The sequence below is a fragment of the Scomber japonicus genome, chromosome 9 (genome assembly GCF_027409825.1).
Source record: "Scomber japonicus isolate fScoJap1 chromosome 9, fScoJap1.pri, whole genome shotgun sequence".
NCBI lineage: Eukaryota > Metazoa > Chordata > Actinopteri > Scombriformes > Scombridae > Scomber > Scomber japonicus.
This window is the reverse complement of record NC_070586.1, coordinates 10,322,744-10,349,445: the sequence shown is the minus strand read 5'-3', so window position 1 is coordinate 10,349,445 and position 26,702 is coordinate 10,322,744. Positions and strand designations below refer to the sequence as shown.

The following is a 26,702-nucleotide window of genomic DNA, read 5'->3' as shown; positions in this document are numbered from 1 at the left end:
GAAAAGATTATATAAGTATTCTCACCCCAATAAATGTCAGATCTCCTCCCTTTCCGTCTCCTTTTGACAGTAGCATGAGCAACTCCTGACTTTTGACCTGCCGTTTAACTCACCCACGCCCAACTGGATAACAAATTGTGCACCGAAAGCAACAAAGAAGCCACAAACCAGAGTCATACTTCACCCCCACCCCCAACCCCACCTTTTCCTCCCTGAATCACTGTCGTACCTGTAAGATGAGAACGAAGTAGTCGACAGGTTTGCCCCTCTGGTAGACATAGTGATGTGGGGAGCGTTTGTCGCTGTCGTTGAACTTGATCTCCTGGATGACATCAGGGTGGCGCAGGATTCGTAGCAGCACCTTGTCGGAGATCTGAGACGGGCTGAACAAGCTCACCTCTGCAGGAAGAGAGAGAGAGAAGAAGCTTTAACGTTTACTTTCAAAAAGAGATTTAAGTCAGATGGGGTTTTTTTACAGTCCTGAAATAAAAAATGGTTTATAAAGATTGATAAAGTACAATTTAGATATCCAGATGCTCCAATGTCATTTTCAGGAAACACTTAATTACAGTGATTCAATTAGCTGGTATCAATACTCATCTCAGCATTTAAAAATACATTTAAATGAGTCACTTAGGTTGATGTCAGTAGTTCAACATGAAATTCAACAGTTACATAAGCGGGTGTGCCAACTATTACTTAACAATGTAGTACAAGACACTCAAAGCCACAAGTACCAACACAGTTAAATACTTAAGATGATTAAAGAAGATTTAAAAATGACATTGAGAACTGTGATGGGTTCAATATCAACTATTTGAATCTGAATCCTTTTGTATCCCTTATTGAATTTTATTAGGTTTACCTCACAATATTTGCAAGTAACTAAAGGCTAAAGGCTAAAATAACTACAACTTAAAGATGTCTAATCACCTCTTGTTGGCTGAGAAAGCAGAAAAACAACTTGTACTTATTGGCAGCGTAGTTATTGTAGGATCATATATTAAATCTTAATTAAATGTATCTGAGACATTTAATGAACAGCTGTAGCCTTAAGTACTACTTAATCTAAATTCAGAAGGCCCTGATTATTTATAATGTGATGTCATTTATTTATGGATTATAGAGACACAACAAACAACAAGATCCGACATGTAGGAGTGACAACACTTATTTCCAACAAGGTGCTGATTGAGAACTATTAACTTGAGTTTAACTGTGCCAATCTAAAATTGACGAAATGTGATCAGCAGGTCGTTCCTCTGGAGATTAGTCGCCCCTATGTTGGTTATTGTTAAACTACAAAAACACACATTTCACTCACTGACTCACAATCAACAGCAAAACATCATTATCAGAGCGTAACAAAAGGTTTATATTTTAATGACCAGCACCTTTAATCAAGCATCCTAAACCAAGCTCCTCTTCTCTTAAATTAAATAAGAGGATACAATAACAGAATATCTAATAAATTGAAGCTTGTGGGTGCAGGCCAATTAGGTAGTACTTATTACTTAAGTACTTAGTACTTATAATTACATTAGGACATTTGGTTATATAGTATAATTATATTAGTGGTTTCATCTGTCACATTTCTATCATCTTCTTCAAAGACTTTTAACATCCTTCATAGAGAGAAAAATATCCTTATGTCACCAAAGTTCAGGAGTTTTACTGGGAAAGACACCAATACCATGACTGCCGAAACAAATAATTACCTAACTGATCTCTAATACACCTTTTTTCCTTTTTTATTTCTCGTGTGCATTAATCTAAAATTGTTTTACAGTTTTTACTTGTACTTTCTCATTATGTATTATTTATTGTATTATTATTATTATCATTATCATTATTATTATATTGTGGTATGTTTTGTCACCAGTACACCACTTTGAAAGCACTAACCTGCATGAAAGGTGCTCTAAAAATAACATTTGATTGATTGATTTCTATAATACATCCATAATAATTGAAGGAAAATGGAACAACCAAACAAAATAACTTCACCCAAGACATTTTATATCTTTACATTTTCTTTGCCTTTTGTGGCTTTTGTTGTAATGTTATTTATTCCTTTTTTTTGTCCCATTAAGAACAGTTAACAGTCATCATTTAAACAGTAAAACTGACAGCATCTCTATTTTATCTTCATTCTTTTCTTCTGTAAAATAAAAGGTTGAACGACACATTGACGTGTATTTCTCAACTGTCGTGAGCCAGACTGTTGCAATCAGAGCACAGCCGTAAGTGCCTTCGCCGTCCCCGCCCATACTGGGAACAAAGAAACAGTCCACCCTGCAAACAAAACCCTGTGCAGTAACACAGTGAGGGGTGAGGCATATATGACCGGTGTTGGAATCCATCATCTAAAAGTCAAACAAACGTCTTTCATTCTGGTTTACATATTAAATGAATGAGTTCATCTAGCGTACCAAAGAAAGAAAACTGCGGGTATTTTAAATTAGTTTTAAATGTATGTTCAGTAAGTAATCACACTTCACTGGCTTTTAAATTTCACATCTTTCTTTTGTCGTTTTTCAGCTCAGAAGAAAAATCTACAGACTTGTTCCCACACAGTCGAACTTGCTGTTGCGAAACAGTAAAGCTGACATCCTGGTTTATGCAATGACACATAACTGTACGTGTAAGTGTGGTAAGACATTAATAAGACTCAAGGAGATTCCCTAACTTTCCCCAGCTAGAGCACATCTGTCATATTCCAGATACGTCATGACAGATGAGACAGAAATCTGGCAGCAGCTGGGAAATAATAACCAATATCAACAGGAATGAAAAAAAGGAACAAAAGAAATACAGAAACCTCCTGCACTGTAAAGCATGACAAATTAAGTGAGAGCCTCTCGAGAAACGTTCAGTTCCCGTGTCATGAATCATGACTGAAAAGCAAAACTAACAACCTGAGAAATAAAACAGAAACTATGTCGTTATGCCTGCAGAGGCAGACTCTGGCTTGCTCTTACACCACAGTGTCTGTGAGGCAGGGGAAGTGCTACGTCATGCTAGCAGCAGCTAGTGCTAACTGCTTCTGGCAGAGCATATCGGCTAACGCTCGCTAACCAAGCTGATTGCAACACTTTGAAGTGATTTGGAGCAGTGGCGAGGCATCTCTTCCAGCTGGCCAAAGTCCAGTCTTCTTATGATGGTAGACAGAGTCAGGCATGCTGCTCACATCTTAAATACATTTTTCAAATAAATAAACACATTTAAACTGCTTTTACTGAATGTGTGCATCTGTTTTGCCTGTCAGACGGCAGAATGGAGACATGTGTTCAAATGTGCAGCCGGCTCATGAGTTATAAATGAGAGTAATAAGTGTAATAGTGTGTATGCTTGAATTAGTCAGTTTCCAACCTGTAGCCAGGAAGCGATGAGCGGCCAGAAGCAGCTGAGGGGAGATCTTAACTTTTGATTCACTCTCATGTTTGAAAGCAGAAAAGTCTCTCTTATTCTTATTAGGCGCCACCCTTTTCCTGGTGCGGTTATCAGCTGAGGAGATACAACACAGAGCAGATAAAGTTATTCATAATGAATCGAAAACATTCAACACAAACCTGAACCTGTGTTATATTTATTAATGTTGTGTTTATATGCACCAATGTAAAATCAATCAAAGATAAAACAGCAATTTAGATATGAGTAATAAAGTAATTCAATAACTAGGCTAAGATTAAGTAAACAGCTTTATCTGCACTTACAGCAAAAACAAGCTTAGGGATAAATGATAAGACAAAGAAAAGCTGAACTCACTGTAACAATCTGATTCATCCAGAATCTCTGATTTAATTATCTCCTCAATCACGTCTTCCAGGGTGACCAACCCCACCACCTCGTAGAAAGGATCTCCCTCCCCCTCGTTGTTCACCTTCTGTACAATGGCAAGGTGAGACTTTCCTGTGTGGGACGAAAAGAAGCGTTAGAAACATTATCTGGATTAGGAAATGTATTAATGATCAGAGAAGCAAAAAAAAAATCCTCAACTTTAGGAATTTATATCAGCATTTAAACTTCATTGATTGCACATTAATGCAGATGTGAAACATTCATATACAGCTGGACAACATCTGCAAATGTTGGTGATGAAAAATAACAGAAAGCAGTAAGTAATGAAAGATTAGAGATTAATTTATCTACAGTACATCAATATTTTGCCACAACAATTACACCATACTAACAATCATCTATGTTTATAAGCCGTGTCGACTATTTTCTCAATATTTTTGTCTATAAAATGTCAAAAAACAATGAAAAGAGCTCATAGTAATGTCCTGATGTTTGGATTTTGGACTGTTGATTGGATAAAACAAGACATCAGGACATTACTATGAGCTCTTGTCATTGTGTTTATCATGTATGACACAGTTCTTTTTTATTGCTTAATAAAATGATTGTTGACTGACTTTTGCTCTGTTAAAATGAATTAGTTTATCAGTGTGCAGCTCTTCTAGTTTTTGTATGTCTAACTGCAATCTAGCACCTCTCTAGAACAGATGTGTGTTTTCTCTTTTTTCTTTTATTCTCTAAAAATACTCCAACACCCTGATCATGATCCAGTCACATGCTTTCACATAGTCTCATTTTCATTTTACATCTTCCCTGAAAAAATAGCAGCATTAAACAGGAAGTTGCTCATGCTTTAAAAAAGGCAGATGATGTGAGGCATAACTGTAGCTGCTGATATAACTTATCATCTTCAATTTACTATTCATTTCATGTTATGGTGCTATATTTAGATCATTTACATTTAATACAGTTGAATTCTCATCACGTAACCCGACTCCTGCTCCCAACCACAACATGCCACGATGCTTATAAATGATGTGACACAGCAACACGCGATCCTGGCCGAGCCCCATGACCGACGTTTATATTGTTATGGATTACAATCTGATAACAGCTCTGTTCTAACATTAACCCATCTGCTCACTCCTTCTGCTTGCACCACAAATAGCCTGTTAATGTGTACGGGTCGTTACAGTCAGGGCTGGGTCTGGACTTTGGCCCATGAGTGTTACTGTAAAGCAGACACACACACACACACACACACACACGAACACAAGGAACACACACACACACACACACACACATGAACACAAGGAACACACACACACACACATACACAGACGCAGACGCCCTGCTGAACTCTTCACATGACAGACTCCTGGATGGACGCCGGCCGGCTGCAGTGCCAAACAAGTGCCGAGTCGGCCCCAGTGATGCTCTGAATTATTAATGATGCTGCCACTGTGAAGCACTCAAGAGGATATCTAGGGATAGCGGGGGGGAGGAAGGGGGGGGTGGGAGGTTAGTCAGGCCCCCGGTGGATAATTTCTTCCGCTCCTGACAAACACACAGCACACATATGGGGATACACATGCAAGCAACTGGTCTAAACTCTATTTGTATCCACAGAAACATACAATGATACTCTCTCTGTGTATTTGTGGCACATACTGTTCATATTCTACACCTTCACAGTAGGGCTGGGCAATATATTGATATTATATCGATATTGTGATATAAGACAAGATATCGTCTTAGATTCAGGATATCGTAATATCGCGATATGTCATCAGAGTCGTCTTTTTCCTGGTTTTAAAGCTGCATTACAATAAAATACGTAATTTTCTGAACTTAGAAGACTGTTTCTAACTGTTCTGTTATTTATCTTTTACCCACTTTGTCATTAAATCCATATTACTGATGATTATTTATCAAGATTTCATAGTGTAAATATTTAGTGAAAGCATCGACAGTCATTTCTATAATATTGTTGTAATATCGATATCGAGGTATTTGGTCTAAAATATCGTGATATTTGATTTTGTCCATATCGCCCAGCCCTACCTCACAGTATGTTCTGGGTAAATTTTGACCCAGTCTAAGAATCCCCTCATAAAAAGTGTGTATACCAAATGTTGAACCACAGATCAGTTTAGAAAGCATCAATAGCCAACTGACTGATCAATAAATGTGTGATTAAACCTTGATTAATGTTTCAGAGAGCAGAGAGAGTGTATTTTTTAAGTTTTTACACCACTCATTTCACCTACTATCACAATATCATGTTCCTATTTTACACATGAATCTGAAACTGGGATGATTCAAACTAAGGAGTGATGTTATTCTAAGCCCGGACTTCAAACTTCAGAGGAAAATGAAACGAAGCATTAAATCACCATTAGGTCATTAAGGTCCTCTGACCAGGGCTTACTGGTCTTCCTGTAGACGTAGGATCCGCAGTCTCTGTTGTCTCATTTATTCAAACTGGCCTTTGTTTCGCATCGTGCCGTCCACTCTTTGTAATTTTATGTGTTATTAACTTTCTTTACATCTTTTAATGGTGTTATTTTAAGTCATCTAACTCTTTTGAAGCACTCTGTGAAATGTGCTACACTGAATAAACTTGACATGCTCACTTTAGTGGGAGCGATAAATCACAGAGGCTCATCGAAAGTTTGACAGGCTGCCTTTGTTTCCAAAAAAGAGAGAGCAGCAGATCAATGAGATTTACAAAGAGCTCGTATGACCGCCAATTAAATGAAGACCAAAGGCTATAAGTGTTTCTTCACTGTTTTAGTCTGCGTGTGTGTCCTTGATGTCTGCCTGCATATCCTGGCAAAGTGGGCGCCGCCGCTGGCACCATGACACAAACACACTCCGCACATTCTCGGCTTTGACCTTGCTTGGTTTTTTACTACATGAGTAGAGCGAGAAAGAGAGAAAGAGAGAAAGAGAGAAAGAGAGAGAGAGAGAGAGAGAGAGACTTTGAAGAATCTATTTCCCACCAGGCCGGCTTTACCGTGGGAGACTATGACATCACAACCTGAGAAGTGGATGATGAGCTGTATATTTAGTCTGGGACACTCGGGTCTGGGAAATGTATCGCCGGCCGTGAAACAAGTTACCAACAACCCAAACAGTTCCTGTTGTGACATTAGAGTTCATTTAAGGACTGTGACTATCATTGATCATTTTGACTATCATTCAGTTCAGCTTTTGGTTTACTAGATGTCATAAACTATTGAAAACATGGCTACAAATGATCGAAAGCCAAAGGTGATGTCTTCATATTGCCAACAGCTCAAAACCCCAATAATAATCATTTTATTTTATTATCATGTAGCTATAACAGTAAATACCATGTCATTTTTTTCTTTTATCTTTTTTCTTTTGTTCTGTTTTTGTTCCCTCATCATTTTTATTTCTTCTCTTCACGATGTCCTTGTTCTAAACTTGTTCTGTCTTATTATCAGCTTGTCAATCAATAGTGAAAGCTGCCATATGAATACAGTTTGATTGATTGATGTATGACAAAGACATACATCAATCCATCAATGTACATCTTAGCAGTACATCTTAGTAATAAAGAAGCTAGTTTGACATTTTTGCCAGAAAAAACTAATTAGCTTTAAAATTAGCTTTAATTTCATTCATTCAAATTCATGTATCTGTGATTCTTTTTGGTAAATCTATTTGTCATTTAGTCTATAAAATATCTGACATGATGATAACTGTCTTTCACAAGTTCCCAGCAGCAAGTGATGTTTTCAAATTTCTTATTTTTTCTGACAAAAATACAAAAAAATATATTTATATATATATATATATTTTTTTTTTTTCCCGGGGCTTTTTGCCTTTAATGGACAGACAAGTAGAGAGAGACAGGAAACTGGAGGCAGAGAGGGGGAGTGACACGCAGGACAGGACCGCTCGGTGCGGGATTCGAACCGGGGTCGCCTGCAACGAGGACTGTAGCCTCAGCACATGGGGCGGGTGCTCTACCCACTGAGCCAAACACCGCCACCAAAAAATATATTTAAGAAAAAGATAAGAAGTAGGCCAAACTTTGAGATTGAAACACTGTGAACAGCAATAATTCAATAAGTGACTTGTCCGATGTAATCACTGATTACCTGATGTAATCTTCCAGCCCTGTATGATAAACAGACTGCATTAATAGATTACCTTTTCACCTGAGCAAGTTCAAATGCTTCACAATGCTGCTCTGGTGAGTTGCTGCCCTGCTTATAGAAAACTATTTAGAGGTTGTATTTGGTCTTGTAAATTGAGTCATATCACGTACTGAGTTGCAAACCACAAACATCAGAGCCGCAACAATGATCTCTATCACCAAGTTATCTTCAGATGAATCTAAAAAATGTTAGAAAACTGTGAAAAATGCTCATCATATTCTTCCAGAGTCCAAGTTAACACCTTTGAATGTGTAGCTTTGTCCTTTAAATACAAAACCCCCAAATATATTCAGTTTATCGTCACATAAAACAGAGAAAAACCAGCAAGTCTTCACATTTTAGAGGGTTGTTTGGCATTATTTATCTAAAATAACTCAAATGCCTAATCAACACAGTTGCTGAGTAATCTTGTGCTGCCTGCCAACTTGACTAATCGTTGCAACTGCAGCCAACATTGTTTTCACACAGCTGATGTCCAGCAACACGAAGACCTAATTTTTCAGACTTCAGCAACACATTCTCAAGTATATTTTGGCATCATACGACTAAAAAGGTAAAATACTGTGACTGACTTTCACTTTCTAGCAAAGAAAATCGATTTGTGTGCTTAAAAATAGACACTGTTCTATTTCTTTTCAGCACGATGTTATGTGTTGTGACTTCTTAGTAACAATCGGAAGCATCTAAAGAGTCTCATATGCAGGTTCCTTAAAGACTGCATGAAATAAGTACTTAAACTTCCTGGAAAGCAGTGCATCCTTGGTAGTGACCTTAAATGCAATATCCAAAGGTCACGTGCAGCATCTGTTACGTGATGTGAGGCAGGTGATGTAATGAAGCACACAGCAGATGAGTACCGACAGGAAGAATAGCCGAGGTATAGAAGAAAGGATGTGCCAATCCAGAGCTGACGCATTGTTTCACAGAATCATCTGAAAAGCTATCTTTCGAAACGGAGAAAAAAGAAAGAACACTTGGCAGGTGATTGGATGAACCGTCACACTTCTCGCTGTCGTCACACCTAAACCACACAAGTTGTTCTCAGATGCCACAAGCACATAACTCGAAGCCTGACAAGATGGATCCTCACATGATCTCGCAAATCTAGCTGCCTTGCAAAGTTAATCCATGACACTAATGTGGTAAAACTGCTGTTTTTCTGGAGCACTGATGTAATAAATCAATCCATATTGTGATATTTATAGATATCATAATATTGGTATTGATCATGATATGGGATAAGTGTTTCTCTTTTCCTGCTTTTAAAGGCTGCATTAGAGTATAAATGTAATTTTCTGAGTTTAACATACTGTTCTATTATCTGCCTTTTATCCACTTAGTCATTATATCCACATTACTGATGATTATTAATCACAAGTGTCATTGCGTAAATATTTTGTGAAAGCACCAAAAACATTGTCAAAATATCGATATCGAGGTATTTGGTCAAAAACATCATGATATTTGATTCTGCCCATATCGCCCAGCAGCACCTCCTGATTCAAACAATAGGTGCAGCATTTTGAGCTGTATCATATACAACCATATATGTGTGTTGGCTTTGATGCAACACTGGTGGGTGTAACTAAACTTCCAACCACTTCAGTCCCCACAAATCTTATTCTATCAAATCAAACCGCCTGTAATTTACTGACTTAATAATCTCTCAATTTGTTATCCTCAAAAACGTTTTTCATCAGAAGTGACATCACATTCGTGTAGCAATGTTATCATTTCGTGGGACCTTGCAAGTGTTATTTTCACAGGATGGAGAACATCAGTCAACAGAGTCCCACAGTTAGAAACCCTCAGAGTACATTCATTAGCTGATCGTTGTTCATTCCACACTACATCACTGTAGCAACCAAAATAGAGACATCATGTAATGGAAAAGGCAGTCTGTGTGTGTGTGTGTGTGTGTGTGTGTGTGTGTGTGTGTGTGTGTGTGTGACCTCTCCCTGTGGTGCTGAGTCAATATTTCAGAGGAAGTAGGGACCCCAGGGGACATGCTTACCCCGAGTTACGGGAGAGTCACTTGAGAGTCTATTGACTTCTTCAGAGCACACACACACACACACACACACACACACACACACACACACACACACACACACACACACACACACACACACACACACACACACACACACACACACACACACACACACACACACACACACACACACACACACACACACACACACACAGAGAGTTCACAATGTGGTTCAGCCAAGTCCAGACTGCTTCATGCTTCCAGTGTCTGACCTGCATCAGCTGAGTCTACATTATTAAAATAAAACCCAAAGTCACCCCTCTCCGCTCCTGTGCATCCGTAGCTGCTGATTTTCATGTGAGATGTGTGTTTGTCACAAAACATGAGATAAGGCGACCGAATCAGCTCAGCTCGCTCACCTAAGGCTCACACAGAAATCCACTCAGCTGAGAATCTGACATAATTATCCTTTTTACAAGGCTGTGGGCTGAGTTGACAATGATTGCCTTCAGTGCTCCTTAACCTTAAGACCAGTCACCTCTGAAGTCACTCAGGACAAGACTTTCAAAAAAGCTATTTAATTCCCTTTATCGTTATTAAAGTCCTCTTGAATTGATGTGTGCATGTTTTCAAGTGTTTATAGGTGACACAGATGAAACTGAAACTACAGAATAGGCAGAATAATGTAGTTAATGTGCAGTCAATTTTATTCTAATCTATGCAAAGCCAGTTCACCACCTACATGTGCAGAGAGTACAGTGCAGACTCAGCAGAGAAAAGTCGTAGTCTTATAAAACAAGGGAATAAAAAATGGTCCTTTCTCTGTGTTAAGCAGATTTTTTTGGACTTCAAGCACATAAATGTCTGGTTTTATGTGTGGATTTTATAGTCCTTAGTTAAGTGAAGAGAAAATCAGTCAACCTTTATTATACTACCAGTCATTTGAAGATGACCAATTCAGTCAAGTAAAGTGAACATTGTGCTCTATATAAGATTATTGTTCTGTTTGTGATCACTGCAGGTATTTTGTGCTTAAGAAAAAAAAAAGGAAACTACAGATTTCCAGAGACAGAAAACTATGTAACAGCAGAGAAGAACAACCCAACAAAACAGGAACTGAGAAACATTTTGACCTCTTTTTCCACAATCTGCAGGCTGTAGCTTCTCTTTCTTTGACAGAAACCACACAAGGGAACATAAACAACTGATTGACCAACAAAACACCACCAACACACAAAAACATGCAATATTTTATGGTTTAGGTTTTGAAATGTTTCTAGGTTCACATAATCTCATTTAAGGATGAGTCAAGTCATCGAATACCTGCTCATCCTTTCATTTAAGACATTGTGTTCCCTTTTTTTCAGTTTCACATCATCATTAAATCGACCTGAATCTATCTATCGGTGGTTATTGCACACATGCAGATATTCCCAGCATGTCAGGTGACCTTCCAGCCTGTTTCTCTGCCCTCTGGCTCTTCCGTCACCAGCTTGCGAGCGGGACTGTTTGTTGACATGAAACATCGGCGACAAAAGGACAAGAGGGAGGGTGTGTGTGTGTGTGTGTGTGTGTGTGGTGGTGGTGGGGGGGGTTGATGAGGATGAGTCTGTATGGGAAAGGAATGCCACACGCATACCGCCCACGCACAAACACGACCAGCTGACCACATATCAGCGGCACTGAACGACTCCAAAACATGGCGTGCTGTGAGGGGACGAAACTGAAAAAAAAATGCACGCCTGCAAATATGCTTGTGTGCACGCTTGTACTCACACACACACACACACATACTTCCATGCATACACTTACAACAAAAGCTTGTTGTGCAGGACAGGTCAAGCTCTTACAACCTGCTTTTCCAGCTAAAACTGAAGCTGGAAGCAGATAGACCTATACTCCTGGTCTTTAGGGACAGTAGGGCACTAACTACTTCACTGCATCCCATGTCAACATGCAGCAGAGGGAGTGAAATACTTAGGATGTGTTATGTGTTGCTCAAGAATATCAGCCTGACAAGACGAAATATAAATCAGTCTGGTTTGAAGGCTCTGAATGCCAAGACGGCTTATTCGCCAACCGAGGAAGGCTTTTACAACTCCAGTGTGACATTACAGCCGCAGTCATTCTCACTCTCCTGTCTTGACACTTGCAAAGCACAAAGCAGAATTAGCACAATGCTACGTGACAAGAAGCAACAAGATGTTCTTCCCGGTATGTGCAAAGGCGTAGTTCACGGACAGATGACGCTGGACCACGCTGGGTCAAAACAAGAGCCTGGTCCAACATCTATTTAGCTCCTCTGCATCAGGAACCTGTTAGACCAACACTGTGATCTCTGTAGGACAAATTAAGAGACAACTAGACCTGAAACCTGTAACATCTGCAATTATTCTGACACTCGAACAAGCAAAAGTGCCACCATTGTCTCAAACAAACCATTATGCCTAAATATACTTATCAGATTAATGAGTAATTCAAGTAATCCTGCAGTAATCCCTCAGGCTACATTTTTTCATCTAGTTTGCCCACTACAGCTAACAATCAAACCTCAACCCTGAATTAAGAAACACATGCTCGGACAGATTCTTCCTTTTGTTACTCTCTCTGATCAGATATTGCTTGATTTTATTCCTTTTGTTAATTCTGGATAAAATCTATTTAGTTGAAGCTGTTGTATAGTGTGTTTGTTTTAAGGGCGTTTTCACTCTGCATTGTTTAATTTGATTGAATCGTACTTGGGTGCGGACCAAAGCAACCGGACCGAGACTTTGTTGAAGAGGTGGTCTCGGTTAGAAATTAACTCTTGTATGGTTCATTTGTAGGACTGTGGATCTGTACTTGATATCTGTAAGGTATCGACTAATTTAAATACCAAACATCGATACCTGCAATCGATCCTTTTTGCACCCAGAGCTAGAAAATATGACTATTTGTATGGACGTCCTCAAAGCCAATCAACGCAAGTGTTCTTCGTTTTAATGCGACATGTGATTGATTCACTGCCACAGCAGCTACGACCCGTCTGTGGTGGTGAAGTCGTGGTGAATTTGAGTTAGCGCACTTAGCAGTTCAGCAGCTGAGATGCCACCTAAACGCTCTAAAGTGTGTCTACACTACACGCCTGTTACACCAGATAAAAGACAGAGCACAAAATGTGTAATGAGTATCGAATGAAGTACTCAGTTGGTATCTGTATCACTTTAAGAGTACTTGGATTGGTGGATTGGTACTGGTAACGTAATTTTCTAAAACGATACCCAGCCCTTTTCATTCGTAGTATGAATGTGATCCGACCTCAGTCCGACCCAACCGCAGGAAACGTTGTACATTTTAGACTAAACCAACCCGTAGCCAGCTGTGCTGTTTCTGGAGGTCCATTTTAGAAGAAAAACAAACTCTTCTTTTCTCCACTCACCAGATTTCTGACCAATGAACAATAAGTGTCAGCTCCTGTGCAGCTTTTGTTGATACATTTTGGTTTGCTTGATATTTTGTCTGTTTGTGAAACCAAACCGACCCAGAGGAGAAATGCAACATAGCCATGACTCATGCACTGATTCAGACCAAAATAAACAAACTTTAGGTGTGAAAATACCCTAAAACTAAAATTAAACACAGTTAAATTTAGCAGAAAGGTGATGTATTTTATTTGTGGCGTTGGGACTGAATCTCTGACGCTGCATTTGGAGAGTTGTCAAATTACTGTAGACAATAGTCCGCCCTGCCGCTAATAAACTAACATAATCTAAAAGTTAAATGCCTCCAGCCCGGCGTTATGCAATATGATGTGTAGTAAACTCGCAGTTAAACCAAACAGTCGACGCAGCTGTGTGTGCTTTGGGACACCGAGTCATTTCTGCTGAGCTGCCTTTTTTTCTTCATGCTGACTGATATCATTACGGCACACAGTCTGCGTGTCGATGTGACACACGCACACACGCACACACACACGCACACACACAGTTGGACTTGAGAGGGCTGCAGCCGCGCCATCAGCACTTCAAGCTGCAACGACAGGACAGGAAGAGAGAGAGAAAAAAAAAAAGAAAGGAGCGAGCGGCCGATAAGAACGCATAGAGTAACAGAGTTGATGCTACTGATTTCTAGCTGCTGATTGTAGCAGCCGTCACATGGAAGAGTAGAAGCTTGTGTCGTAATCAAAGGGAGCATCTAGAGCTGCGAGTAAAGGTGATTTTTAACTATCAACTGATTGAAGAAGACTTTCATGTGAAGTCAGTGAGGAGAAAAAAAGCTTTATAGCCTAAAAATAGCATCAGAAAATGTGAGAGAACATTTGTATAGCTGCCACTGAAGCAGTTTTAGAGATAAAAGAAATATCTCTCTGTCTGACTTTCTTTAACATTAAATAACTATTAAAAGGGAAATGTGTGTGTGTGTGTGTGTGTGTGTGTGTGTGTGTGTGTGTGTGGGTGGGGGGGGGGGTTCTAAGCTGTTGTGGGAAAGAAAAGGTTGACTGCAGACCTAAATCAATCAGTAAAAAATTAAATCAGACCGCAGCAGACAAGATGGGGAAGTCAGCTGATGAAAGTGTGAGTGAGTGAGTCTGTGAGTGAGTGAATGTGTGAGGGAGGGCGTGAGTGAGTGAGTGAGTTTCGGTGACACGTCTCAGTAAGGGTTTGGGTAAGTCTCCAGGAAATGAGTGGTGGAAGTCTACGTAATGACTTAAGTCAAACATGTGCCCTTTTCTGCCTGGTTTGTAATTAGGTGAGGTGAGTAATGTATTCTGGGAAAAAAATGACCAAAAGTGTCACCTTCAGAGGCCTCTCTTAACCTCAGTGTTGCTAACAGACTAACAGGAATCATCCACGACCCCTTTACAGGAAGACACTAAACCTATTTATGTTTCATCTTTTTTGGCTTTCTTGCTAATGATTGTTCAATGAAGTAGTACCTATCTTAAGCCCATGTGAGTTAAATGTGACAACTCTGTATCTAACAAACTGTAAAATGACAAAACAGGCTCAGACAATACAACCAGATAATTCATTATGTCCATGTTAGTCCGTTTTTTTGTTAAGAGGGGAGCTATTTTGTCCTGTTTTAGTCTCACCAATCAGTAATGGGTGATATATTCATCCCGCCAACATTTACAGTCAAGCTTTGGTGCCGATTTCTTAACTTTTTTGACATCCCCTAAAAAGAAATATATTGAATAATTGATCTGTTTGTTCATCAGCGTTGTCCCCATTTTCTTGTCTCAGTTTTTATGAGTGTAGTTGGGTAGATGCTGTAGTTTAACTATGTGGGAATCCCTTCTACCTTCAGCTGTGGCTCAGGAGGTAAATCCAATAATAGGGAAGATTGGTCGATCGATTCACGGCTCTTCCAGTCCGTTCTCCAGTCCTCTTCCAGTTCAATGTGTCCGTGGGCAAGATACTTAACCCCAAATTGCTCCAGATGGCTGCGTCAACGGTGTGTGAAAGTGTGTGTGAATGGGTGAATGTATGAATGTAACTTGTATTGTAAAAGTGCTTTGAGTGGTTTTGAGTGGCTGGGAGACTAGAAGAGTGCTATGTAAGTGCAGTCCATTTATCATTTACCATTACTAAACTCTGACTGGTTGAGACTTTATCCAAACTGGGGAATGGCCTTTACTTTATACGACACCAGACCCACAGTCCATGTATTCAAAGCTTTGGAAGAAACAATGTAATGTAGAGGTCAAAATTATGAAATATTGCTCAATGAAACAGACAAATAACTGTTTGAGTGGTCGCATGATGAGGCTCAGAAAAAAATAACCACAATTAAATAATAATAATAACAAAACATTTTCTGATTTATGTCACAAGTGATGGAAAAAAATGTGAATTTTGGCGACAGATGGGCAAAATTATATCAAGAGGAGAAGTCTGGTTCATTTTGTTGAAGGCAGATACACAAAGAGTAGATTATGGATAGTAGATTAATTATGTAAACTAAAGTGTGTGAATAGTTGTTCATGTACTTTCTGTTAGCCCTGTAATGGACTGCCGACTTGTCCCGCCTCTCGCCCAATGACAGCTGGGATTGGCTCCAGCCCGCCCCGCAACCCTCTGTAGGATAAACAGTAGGCTATAGAAAGTAGATTGATGAAGATATAACCTAGTGATTCCCCAAAAAAACCTTAAACTTGTTCAAAACTACAAACAGATGTGTTAAACATGAGATAAAGCATGCTGCTGCCACTGACTGGCCTTTTCACACTAGGAATGTATTAAATATACATAGAGCTGCATCTATTAGTCAATTAATCAATTACTCAATCAAAATGTAATACCAACCATTTGATGATCTATTATATTGTTCTGAGTCATTTTTTATTATTATTATTTTCTGTTTTCTATGATAGTAAATTAACTTGTGGACTATTTTTTGGACATCACCTTGATCTTTGGGGAACAGTGAGGGACTTTTTTACAATTTCACAAATCAAATAACTAATCAATTAATCAGGAAAACCCTCAGATTGAGTTACAAGTCTAATCAATAAATGAACTACCTGAGGTTTTAGAGAATAAATAATTTCCTGAATTATTGGCAGACTCTCATTTTGCCTGTCCTCACCAATGTTTTCACTTCACTGGCACACTTCCAGCTACAATGTGAACCATGGCTGTTACATAACGCGCCTTCTCCTAAATCCTGTTAGGTTTCTGTTACATCTATAAAGACTATATTAGTATTTTAGCACGTTCAGCTGCTGCCAAGATTAGATTAAACCGTTTTTTTCTTCCCTTACAACAGTCAAAACAAAAGCTAAAAAAAAAACAAGGACAGATGGGCAGCGAGAGAAACAACAGAGAGCCAGAGAGAAACAGACACGCCTGTTATACAAAATAAGAGGTGGAGATTCATGCCATGCCTTGTGACAACCTTATCAGCCTGGGATTGGGTAATCTTCTACTCAAAGTCATAAAACTAGGTGTTCTTTTATCCTCAAAAAGAAAAAGAGACATAGTAAATATAGCTGTCAGGTTCATGTTCAGGATCACGGTTAAAGGTTGAGATTAGCTTTAGTTCAGACGAGGGGCTGAAAGAGGACTGCAATCAATCAACACTGTCCGATGTATGTGTGTGTGTAATATGTGTTTGTGTGTGCAGGGAGTGTCAGTGTCATTAAGAGTATGAACAGAGGTGTGTTAAAGGTGCAGTTTGTAGTTTTAATAATTAGTGTAAAAATCACGTGAAAATAAGAATTCACGTGTTTTTGTTAACTTAGAATGAGTTCCTTATATCAACATAAGGAGCAGGTCCTCCTTCATGGAGTTCGCCATGTTTCTACAGAAGCCCAGAATGGACAAACCGAACACTGGCTCTAAAGAGGGCCTGTCGCAATCGTAGGCCTGTCAGTTTCGTAGCGACCGCAGGTTCTACTACACGCTTGGAAGAGGAGGGGGAAATGAAGGGTTAGCCTGCTGGATGCATCAACCTCTAAATCTCAGTTTGCATGAGATACAAAGGTCATGGATGCCACAAATTGAACAATTAAGATTAGATTCAACTAAAAAATGGGGGAGGGCAGAGCAGAAAGAAAAGCAGGAAAACACCATCAGCTACACAATCCTCTAAATTTGGTATATTAACAAAATGAAAATAATAAGAAACATGTTTATTTTCCAAGCAGCAGAAGTTGAGAAGTATCTCTAAGGCTGGAATTAATGATTATGTTTGTAATAGTCAACCTCATCGTGGTTTGGGTCAATTTTTATTTTACGATGAATCTGTCAGTAATTTTTTTTATATTAATTGTTCAATTGATGAAAATGCCATAAAAACTGTTTCCAGACCAGCAGTTTCCAGTACAACACAGTGAAATACCTTATACCTTATTACAATCGCATTAAAGAGAGAAAAGCAGGAATTTAGGCTGAGATTCTGCAGATTTTTTTTTCAATTAATTAATAGTAAAAATGTCAGAAAATGGTGAAAATGAAAAATAATACTTTTTATTTTGTCCCAACCAGTAAGCCACAACCCAGAGATGTCGAAGACTAAACATAAAGACTAAAGAAACCAAAAAAGTACTCAGATTCATGAAGCTTCAACCTGAGAATCTAAGCTCTAAACAACTTAAAACAATTCACTTATAATCAAAATAGTGATTAAAGATTAAAACTAAAGATTTGAGAAGCTGAAACCAGTGAATGTTTGAAATAACTCAGTAAACAATGACTGAATTATCACAAGTTGGTTGTAGTGAGTAGTAACTGCTGTTTTTTCGGTGATTGATTTATCAGTGAATGTTATTTTTGTATCGCTGTACTAAAATCTAAACCTGATCTCCTTTTAATAATCTACACTAAAAATCTAACCAACCACTTGTTGGGCCGAGAAATTTAATGAAAATCTGTTTTTGAGATACAGTGCTCGCTTACTGAACCAAACCGCCATTAAACCTTCAGACTGGGTGGAGTGGACAGATAAGTGGCCAGACGCTGATAAAGAGCAGACAATGTAGACGGTCCTGACAGCCACAAGCAAAACACAAGCTGCTCCGTCTCCTAAGAGGTACAAAGTGGTGAATGTTAAACTGGGATGTCTTTAAGTCCTTAACCCTAACCCACCTACTCTCAGTAAATCTAAGTATTATTTAGATATTTTGACATGTTGATATAAAACAGTTCATTCATTGTCTTTCTATATTCATGATAACAAACACACTGCAGCTGTTACTTTATCTTATTATTACTAAAATACAACAATAATCAGACTGCCTAAATTACACTTTATATTTTGTTTAAAAAGGGGAAAAAAATATCTTGGTGAAATGCTAATATCAAACATGTTATATGGTCATAAATGATTCATCAGTGACTTTCAAGGCAGAGCTTGTAGATATCTACTAGATTTTAACCTTAACCCTAACCCTAACCCTAATTTTTATTCAAAATGGTTAAAAACGGTTACAGTAAAGGACCAGTGTGTATAATTTAGTGGGATTTAGCAGAACAGACTTGGCGGTAATGGAATATAATATTCATAAGTATGTTTTAATTAGTGTATAATCACCTAAACAAATGTTGGTTCAGTTTCTATATGTTAATATGGTGTGTTTGTATGTGATGTAAGCTTACTTAAATCACCTAAAAATGATAATCTTTGTGTTTTTCTTACCTTAGATTGAGCCCTTTATATCTAAAAAGGAAGCACGTCGTCTTCCAGTGAGGCTGCTATGTTGCATCACCATGTTTCTACAGATAAACCAAACACTCATTCTTAAGAGGGACTTTCACGTTTTTTGAGAGTTTTTGCAGCCGCTATAGGTTCAGACCTCTAACCCTAACCCTACATGCTTGAAACAGGAGAAGGGAGTGGCATATGTAGTTGGTTGTAATCTCCAATCTCACAACTACATGCTACTAAATCCTACACACTCATTTAAAGTATAAAATCATTAAGGCATAAAATCATAAAGGGATAAAATAATGAAAAAAAAAGATGACTGCTGTCTTTTTAAGTACAGTAGCAGTGTGTTTAGGTTGAGCCTTCTTTGTTATCACTATCAACAATTTAAAAAAAGGGGGTCAATACTGGTATAAAAAGATAAGATATAACTTTAAACTACTTTAAAAGGATCACACATTTTCTCACATGAAAGAATTTATCATTTAAAGGGAGGCTGACCCCACCCTGCTGACCCCCCACTGCCTAGGGATACGTGTAGGCTAATATAACCCACACACTACCCGAGGGTGCAACATGTGACCGTCTGTTGACAGAGTGCCATGTGCTTCCAGTGACTTCATGGTTCACTTGCGTTTGTGTGTTTTCAAAATTACGCCTGATGTGTGCGGTGTGCATGAATTTGAGCGTTGCTGCCTTCAGTAACGCCACATAAAAGAGGGACAAAACCGGTGTTGTCTTCACTCCACTGGTATTTAATTCAACTTAAAGAGGGTTTTTATTCATTTCTGTATGTTGTATGTTCTACAACTACTGACACTGTTATCCACGATCCACATCCTCTTAAATTCATAAAAATAAAGTGTGCTTTCTATCATTTTTTCCCCTTTTCATTGATGGCTCTTGTTACTATTTCCCGCAGTGATGGTGCATCATAAAAATTTCATCACATCTTAATAAGGTCACTTTATAGTCCATCTAAAAAGGTCACACATCATGTTGACTGAAAGGCTGATGAGTACACACACAGAGACACACACACAAAAAGACACACACAAACACACACACACATTGAAGACTAAATGTCAGTATATAAAGTATTGATGGTTGTCTTTATTACTGTCCACTCAGAACTTCTGCCCCTAACTTAACAGTTCAAGTCCTGGACTGAGTGAGAGGATCTGATAATATAGACGTGTAAACACACACGTACACACACACACACACACAAACACAAGACGCTGTGAGATGCCATCACCGTGGTAACTGAAGCCAAGCTGCAAGTGAGTGGAACTTGAGATGTAAGCGGGGAGTCGGGTCAGAGGAGAGACAGGGAGCCAACAGGAAATCAAGCCTACTCGTTACCATGTCAACGCGGTCCACCGCTACGGGGCCACAGGCTGCTCAGTCACAGCGGGGAGGATGACGTGGTACAAAAAACTAAACTTCTTAAGTAAACAAGTGATGTGTGATTTTTGAGGGGTTTTTTGCACTACTTGCTAGAATCAGTGAGATGGTGTGAGTGACTTCATGTGGATGTAGCTGACGTTTCTGTGGTCGACACTCTCTTAAAAAGAGCGGAAAGGCACCACTCCCAGTGTGTCAGAGGATTTCTGAAGTTAAAATCTCAGAAAAAGAGGAAGGGATTCGTGAACTGCAAAAAGAAGTGAGAGAATTTACCAGAGCGTCCTGACAATAAGACCATAATGTATTCAGGGAATTTTTAAAAAGTGGAAGTCGTCTAATATTCGAGGACTAGACATTGGCGTCTTCACAACATTGGATGTCCTTTTTGAATGGAGAGAGTGTAAAACCGACTTCTACACAGATTATTTCATTGTGAGTTGTTCGTAGCCTTAAAGTTGCTAAACTAGCGAGTGTCTTAACCCTTTACATACTGTTAGGGGTCAAATGTGCCCTATTTTTACATTTGAGAGCTGTAAAAACACCATAAACCTCTCCTAATGTGACCCCAAATAGATATAATGCATAATTTTCATATATACAAATGTATAAATTTGACCTGCATTTATTCAAAGATTCTTCATATTCTATCAAATGTTCTCCTGGACCATATATGTGATTGTGAGTAATATACATATATGCCCCCCCCCCCCCCCCCACCCATAGATAACTAGAATACACTCTGTTTGCTCTCTGGCAGCTTCATTAAGGCTTAATCAAACATTTATTAATGACTGAGGGGGAATATGAATGGGTGTAGAGACTAATTAAGAGTCAGAATCTGAACAGTATGTGAGAGTTTAAGTCTGTTTATAGTGAGTCTGATGGAGTTTGTCAGTATGAAAAATGTTTTGTTGCTTGGTTTTAAAAAGTTTATGAAGTCTACTGTAACGTGTTTTTCTGCTATGAGTCCAAAACATCTTCGGATGTTTTTACTGCACAAACAGACCATGGATTAAATAACCTGTCAAACTGCTGCTTACCAATGTTGCAATTTATAAAGGAGCTCAAAAAAGACAATCAGTCTGCTGGAGAAAGAAATGTTGCCTGGTCAGTATTTTTCCAAAAACAGGAGCCGCCCTTTAATCCGAGATGCCCTGTAGTTGGTCAAATACAGTAAGATGCTCCATATGTACGTAAATACAGGTTCTAAATAGCAGGAAGGACACGGACAAAGGCTTGGATCTGCAGCTGGTGAGACCTGCAACATGTCTCAGGTTTGTTGCTCTTCGTCACGCAACATTTTATCAAGTTTAAAAAACAAGTTTAACTCTGACACTCAATTAAAGTATAGGAGATGAATAGCAGGAAATAGATAAGATCTGCTCTCACACGCAACCAACTGAGGAAGACTTACAAACAACAAGACTCACCAACACACCACCGCTGTGAATCATCACTGCAACAACTAAACACACTGTGCCACCTTGACATCAAACCTAGAAATATGTATATCTGTTATTTTAACATCGGAAAAAGAGCCTCTTCCTTATCTCACCTTATCATATTAGCTCTATGTCATACATTTTGTAAAACTGGATCAAAAATTTCCAATCAAATATTTAGATTAGAAAGAAACCCTGCTGTTTTAAAAGTAAAATCACAGGTTGTTCTTGTTGGTCACCCTTCTTAAACTAACCCTAACCCTCCATGCAAAGATTCCCTCATATACACACTACAACAGGCACAATAGACCAAACATATGGCGTTGACTTTATAGCCTTGTTTATACCAATTTATACTAACTTGAACTACAAGACAAAGACACTCTGTTTCCTGATTTGGCCACAACTTGAACCAGTGACTACATTCAGATTTGTTGTTTCAGCTTAATATCCGTATTCCTGTTAACCTGCAACAAGCAGAAACTATCAATATTAGTCAAAATGTTCACTTTCTTGAACAGTTGTACATAAAACTGGGCCCTTAAAACAGAAAATATTGGCACAATATGTCATCAAGGATTTGTTGTAAAAAAAGTCTTTCAGTCTTACTCCCATTAAAGTGTTGATTTGTCTAAAACGCATTTCAATGAAGCCGGTAGCTCCCAGTCTGAAAAGTGAAGCCAACGCCGAAGTGACTTAAACCTGCATTGCAGCAGGGGTTGACTCTACTAGTTACAAAAAGTAGTCTAATTGTATGGAAGTCAATGAGAAAATGACCCTACTACTTCTCACATGATTTAATAACCCAGTAAACAGTTTCCTGATGAGTTTATTGTCTCAATCGGCAGTTTCAAGTCTACAGCATGATGTTCATTTTGTAAACTACAGTCACATTTATAGTAAAATAGAAGACAGAAACAGGGTATGCTTTGGGTGTAGCTACCTCGTGATTGACAGGTCACAACAACAACAACAACAACAATGTTGATTATGCAACGTAACCATGGCGGAACCTCAGATTTATTGAGTACAGGATTAGCTGCCACTATTTAACAGTGTGTTTAATTGTAATATTTTCGTGGCGTAAAAAGTCTTGTTCAACATTTGGTTGTACTAGACTAGACCCTCTAAAGACTTGTTAGCATTATCACAGTTAACCATAGACTGTAAATGCACCATCCTAACCAATCTAGCAGCTAGCATTAGGGTCACCTTCACCCTCGAGTAAAAATATGATCACTTCTGGCTCCAAATTTCAAAGATGATGATGGTCAAATTGCTAAACTCAAGGCTTCAAAACAGCAAATGAAGCCACAGTGACTATATCCATATGTTTCACTGTCTATGACTTCCATAATGTCACTAAAAGGGGTGACACTAAAGTCAAGAAAGCCCTAACTTTAAAGGTTTACACACAACAAATGAGTGTTTTCTCATAGCTACTTAAACTTTTTACCAAGCTTTGAGCCAGTGTCGACTTTTTTAAACTTTCTTTGTTGTCAGAGTGTGTGTGTGTGTGTGTGTGTGTGTGTGGGTACTGCAGCCTGCTTGCCAAAACCCTCCAACCTCACCAGCCAAGTCTACAAAGATGAGCCGCAGAGCTGTTTCTTGGCCAAATGTCACACTGCGCCGTACACCACCACTAAAGCAACTGAAATGTCAATCTACACCAGCAGCTGATCGCAGATATGAAGCAAAGTAACCCGAGGAAGATGTGAAATAAAGAGTGTGTTATTGTATTGGGTCACATTTAGAGAGATTAAATCAAGCTTTGGTATAAACATGGAAAATTTCACCTTCATTACGACATCAGGCAGTCGGATATGGATGCTACTACAGACACAGAAACATAACAACTCATTCCTCACAGTGCTGGGATACAGACACAGCAAGTATGTGTGTGTGTGTGTGTGTCCACTGTCTGTGACCTTGAGACGAGATGCCTGAGAAAGGGAAAATATATCCCTGCGGGGGATGGCGTCAGCTTATGTACGTCCTCCTGAGAGAGGGAGTGTGCACATGTGTGAGTATTAGTATAAGTGTGTGTGTTTGTCAAAAGAGGAAAAGCAGCAAGGCAAAAAAAAAGAGGAGAAGTGAAACAGGGAAGTGTTACGATATCACCAGGCATCGCTCTGACTGACTGATTGTTAGATTTAATTTAAGTTTATAAATCACCAACACTGTGTTTGATAGAGCTGTAATGAATAAAACTACTTTCTCTACCCTTGTAATAGTTATCCTATTAATTTAATCTTACTGTTTTCTTACTCAAATCCTGTAATTAAGGTGAGCACAAAGAGAAATGTGTTTGCTTCATGTTTTAATAAGTGCCACACACATAAAGCCAGAACTATTTTCATTATTATAATTCAGTATTCTTACCAAGAATCTCTTTGGGCTGAGTACATTCAATGATTGACCAAAGAAAACACTACCAGTTTGACTCCAAAAGTAAAACTAATATGTGTTTAATTATTAATGCTGAAGTACATGAGTGCATCTGGCAGGACAGACTCTCCTAATCTATGCTTTGATGCACGTAGTAGCTGCCATGTCAGGTTAGTTTCACCGAGCGAGACATCGAACGACAAACCAGGATGAGAACATCGCCGAAAAGACTGAAACAGAGATTACGTTCAAGTGTTCTTCCTCTACACTTTTCTTAAATCTACAGCAAGCATCACTTATCTACTTAGTTACAGGCAGGATAAATCCTTAAATCACTCATCCACCAATGCCTGACCAACTCCACCGACAGGTCAAAGGTCAAACTCAGCTATAATCTTGTTTAAACACAGCTTGACTGCTCACTAAACCAGGCAGAGCACACGGTGTCACTGGCTATCTGCATACGGTGCTTTCATTGCATTTATCAAGTCGTTCCCCTCCTGATCTCATTATCTCAGGAAGAGATGTTGCATCACAAACACCTACCACTACAAATTAAAGGCTTAAAAATGAGAATACGGTTTAGTCAAAAGCTTTGAGTGTCTAATTAAACACCGAGAGCTTCATCCAACACCTGCTGCGTGGAGTTGTCGAGATGTAGAGTGTATTTTAAAAAGAGGCTTACTTTCATTAAACCTTCACACATGTTTTTGGGCCTTTTTTGGGAGGTAGAGGGGTTGTGACACCTGACTTTAGTGAGGCAAAAGTCTTCCTAGCAGGCTTGCTCAGAGAAAAACTACCACAAACCTTTCTTGAACTCCTCCAGCATTGAGTCCAGCTTGGTGTCGTGGAAGACAAAGTGGACCGGGTGGTTGTAGAACTTGGTGATGGTCTTCAGTGTGGTGCTGTCGTCTGGGTCCACGAAGGCTAGGTCCTTGACGAATAGGATGTCCACGATGTTGGACTTCTCGTCCTCATACACAGGTATCCTCGTGTATCCGCTCTCCATGATCTCGGACATGGTGTTGAAGTCCAGCACGGCGTCGCTGTGGATCATGTAGCAGTTGTTGATCGGGGTCATAACATCCTCGACTGTTTTGGTCCTGAGCTCCAAGGCGCCTTGGATCATGTTGAGCTCCTCTTTCACCAGGTCGTTGTAGGGCTCGGTGACTTTAAGCATCTCCACCAGCTTCTCCCGGTTGTACACAGTGCCGATCTCCTGACCCAAGACGCAGTCAAGGAGCTTACTGATGGGCCACGACAGAGGTAAAGTCAACAGCATGAACAACTTGGTGACCATGATGGTGTTGGCTCCCACTGCCAGGCCGTGTCGAGAGCACAGCGCCTGGGGGACGATCTCTCCAAAAATAACGATGCCAACGGTGGATGCGACCACAGCACCGAGCCCAGAGTTGGTGAGGTCGTCCAGGAGGATGGTCAGGGTGGTGTTGACCAGGACATTGCCTAGGAGCAAGGAGCATAGCAGGTAGTTACCCTTCCTACGGATTGGCTCTATCTTCCTTGCATACTTCTTCTCCTTCTCGGTGCCACAGCTCTGCACGATGCGCAGCTCCATGGGGTCCAGCGCCATCAGACCCAAGTTGAGCCCGCTGAACATACCGGACAGCACCAACAGGAAGGCGATGAGGATCACCTGAAGCCAGATGGGTAACAGCGACTTCTTCTCCTCCACCACCCGCAGTCTGCCGTCCTTGTCGTCCAGCAGATACCACTTCTCTTCCTCGTCCTGGGTGTCGCGGATGCACACGCCGAACACCTTCACCGCCTCGCTCTTGCGGAGCTGCTTGATCTTGAGTCTCACCACCCCGGAGGTGTTTTGATTGCTGACATCCATGAGTCCCGTCACGACTATATCCTTAGTGTGTTCGGGGCAAGTCCTGTTGGAGGAGAATATTATAGCTTCGGCGGCATCATCCTCTTTCTTACTGGAGTAGAGTTCCGTGAACCTGATGAGCGCCGAGCTGTTGGGGAACAAGTGGAGCCCGTAGAACCTGAAGAGGATGTCGCTGCCCTCGGTCACCTGGATAACTCCTCTCTTGGTGGTCTCTGCCGGCGTGTCGCTCTTCTCCAGCCTCATGCCGAGTATCCGAGTGGCGGCTCTCGTCTCCGGAGCCGCCGCCTCGGCCCACCTGCCCGCAAAAACGCAAGAAAAGACGATTAAAGTTAGCGTAAACCTCCGTCCACTTGAGTCTGTCGCCATGTTTGTTTCGCTCTCTGCGAACGGGGGAACTGACGTCACCTACTCGTTGCCAGAACCCCCCGACACCCCTCCTCATTAACATAGCTGGGAGATTCAGCCAATCAGCGGCCGAGACGTAACTCGAAAAC

At 39.8% G+C, this 26,702-nt stretch overlaps 1 protein-coding gene across 1 annotated transcript in view; it reads right to left on the bottom strand.

Moving 5' to 3' along the window:
* LOC128364546 (metal transporter CNNM4) overlaps window positions 1-26,577 on the bottom strand; it is a 57,251-nt gene extending 30,674 nt beyond the window's left edge. The window contains exons 1-4 of the mRNA XM_053325095.1: window positions 25,161-26,577; window positions 3,769-3,912; window positions 3,373-3,507; window positions 230-399 (exon numbers count right to left, since the gene is read on the bottom strand). Of these exons, the coding sequence (XP_053181070.1) occupies window positions 230-399; window positions 3,373-3,507; window positions 3,769-3,912; window positions 25,161-26,574 (1,863 nt within the window). The 5' untranslated portion in view covers window positions 26,575-26,577. The remainder of the gene's footprint in view (window positions 1-229; window positions 400-3,372; window positions 3,508-3,768; window positions 3,913-25,160) is intronic.
* Window positions 26,578-26,702: the final 125 nt, after the last annotated feature.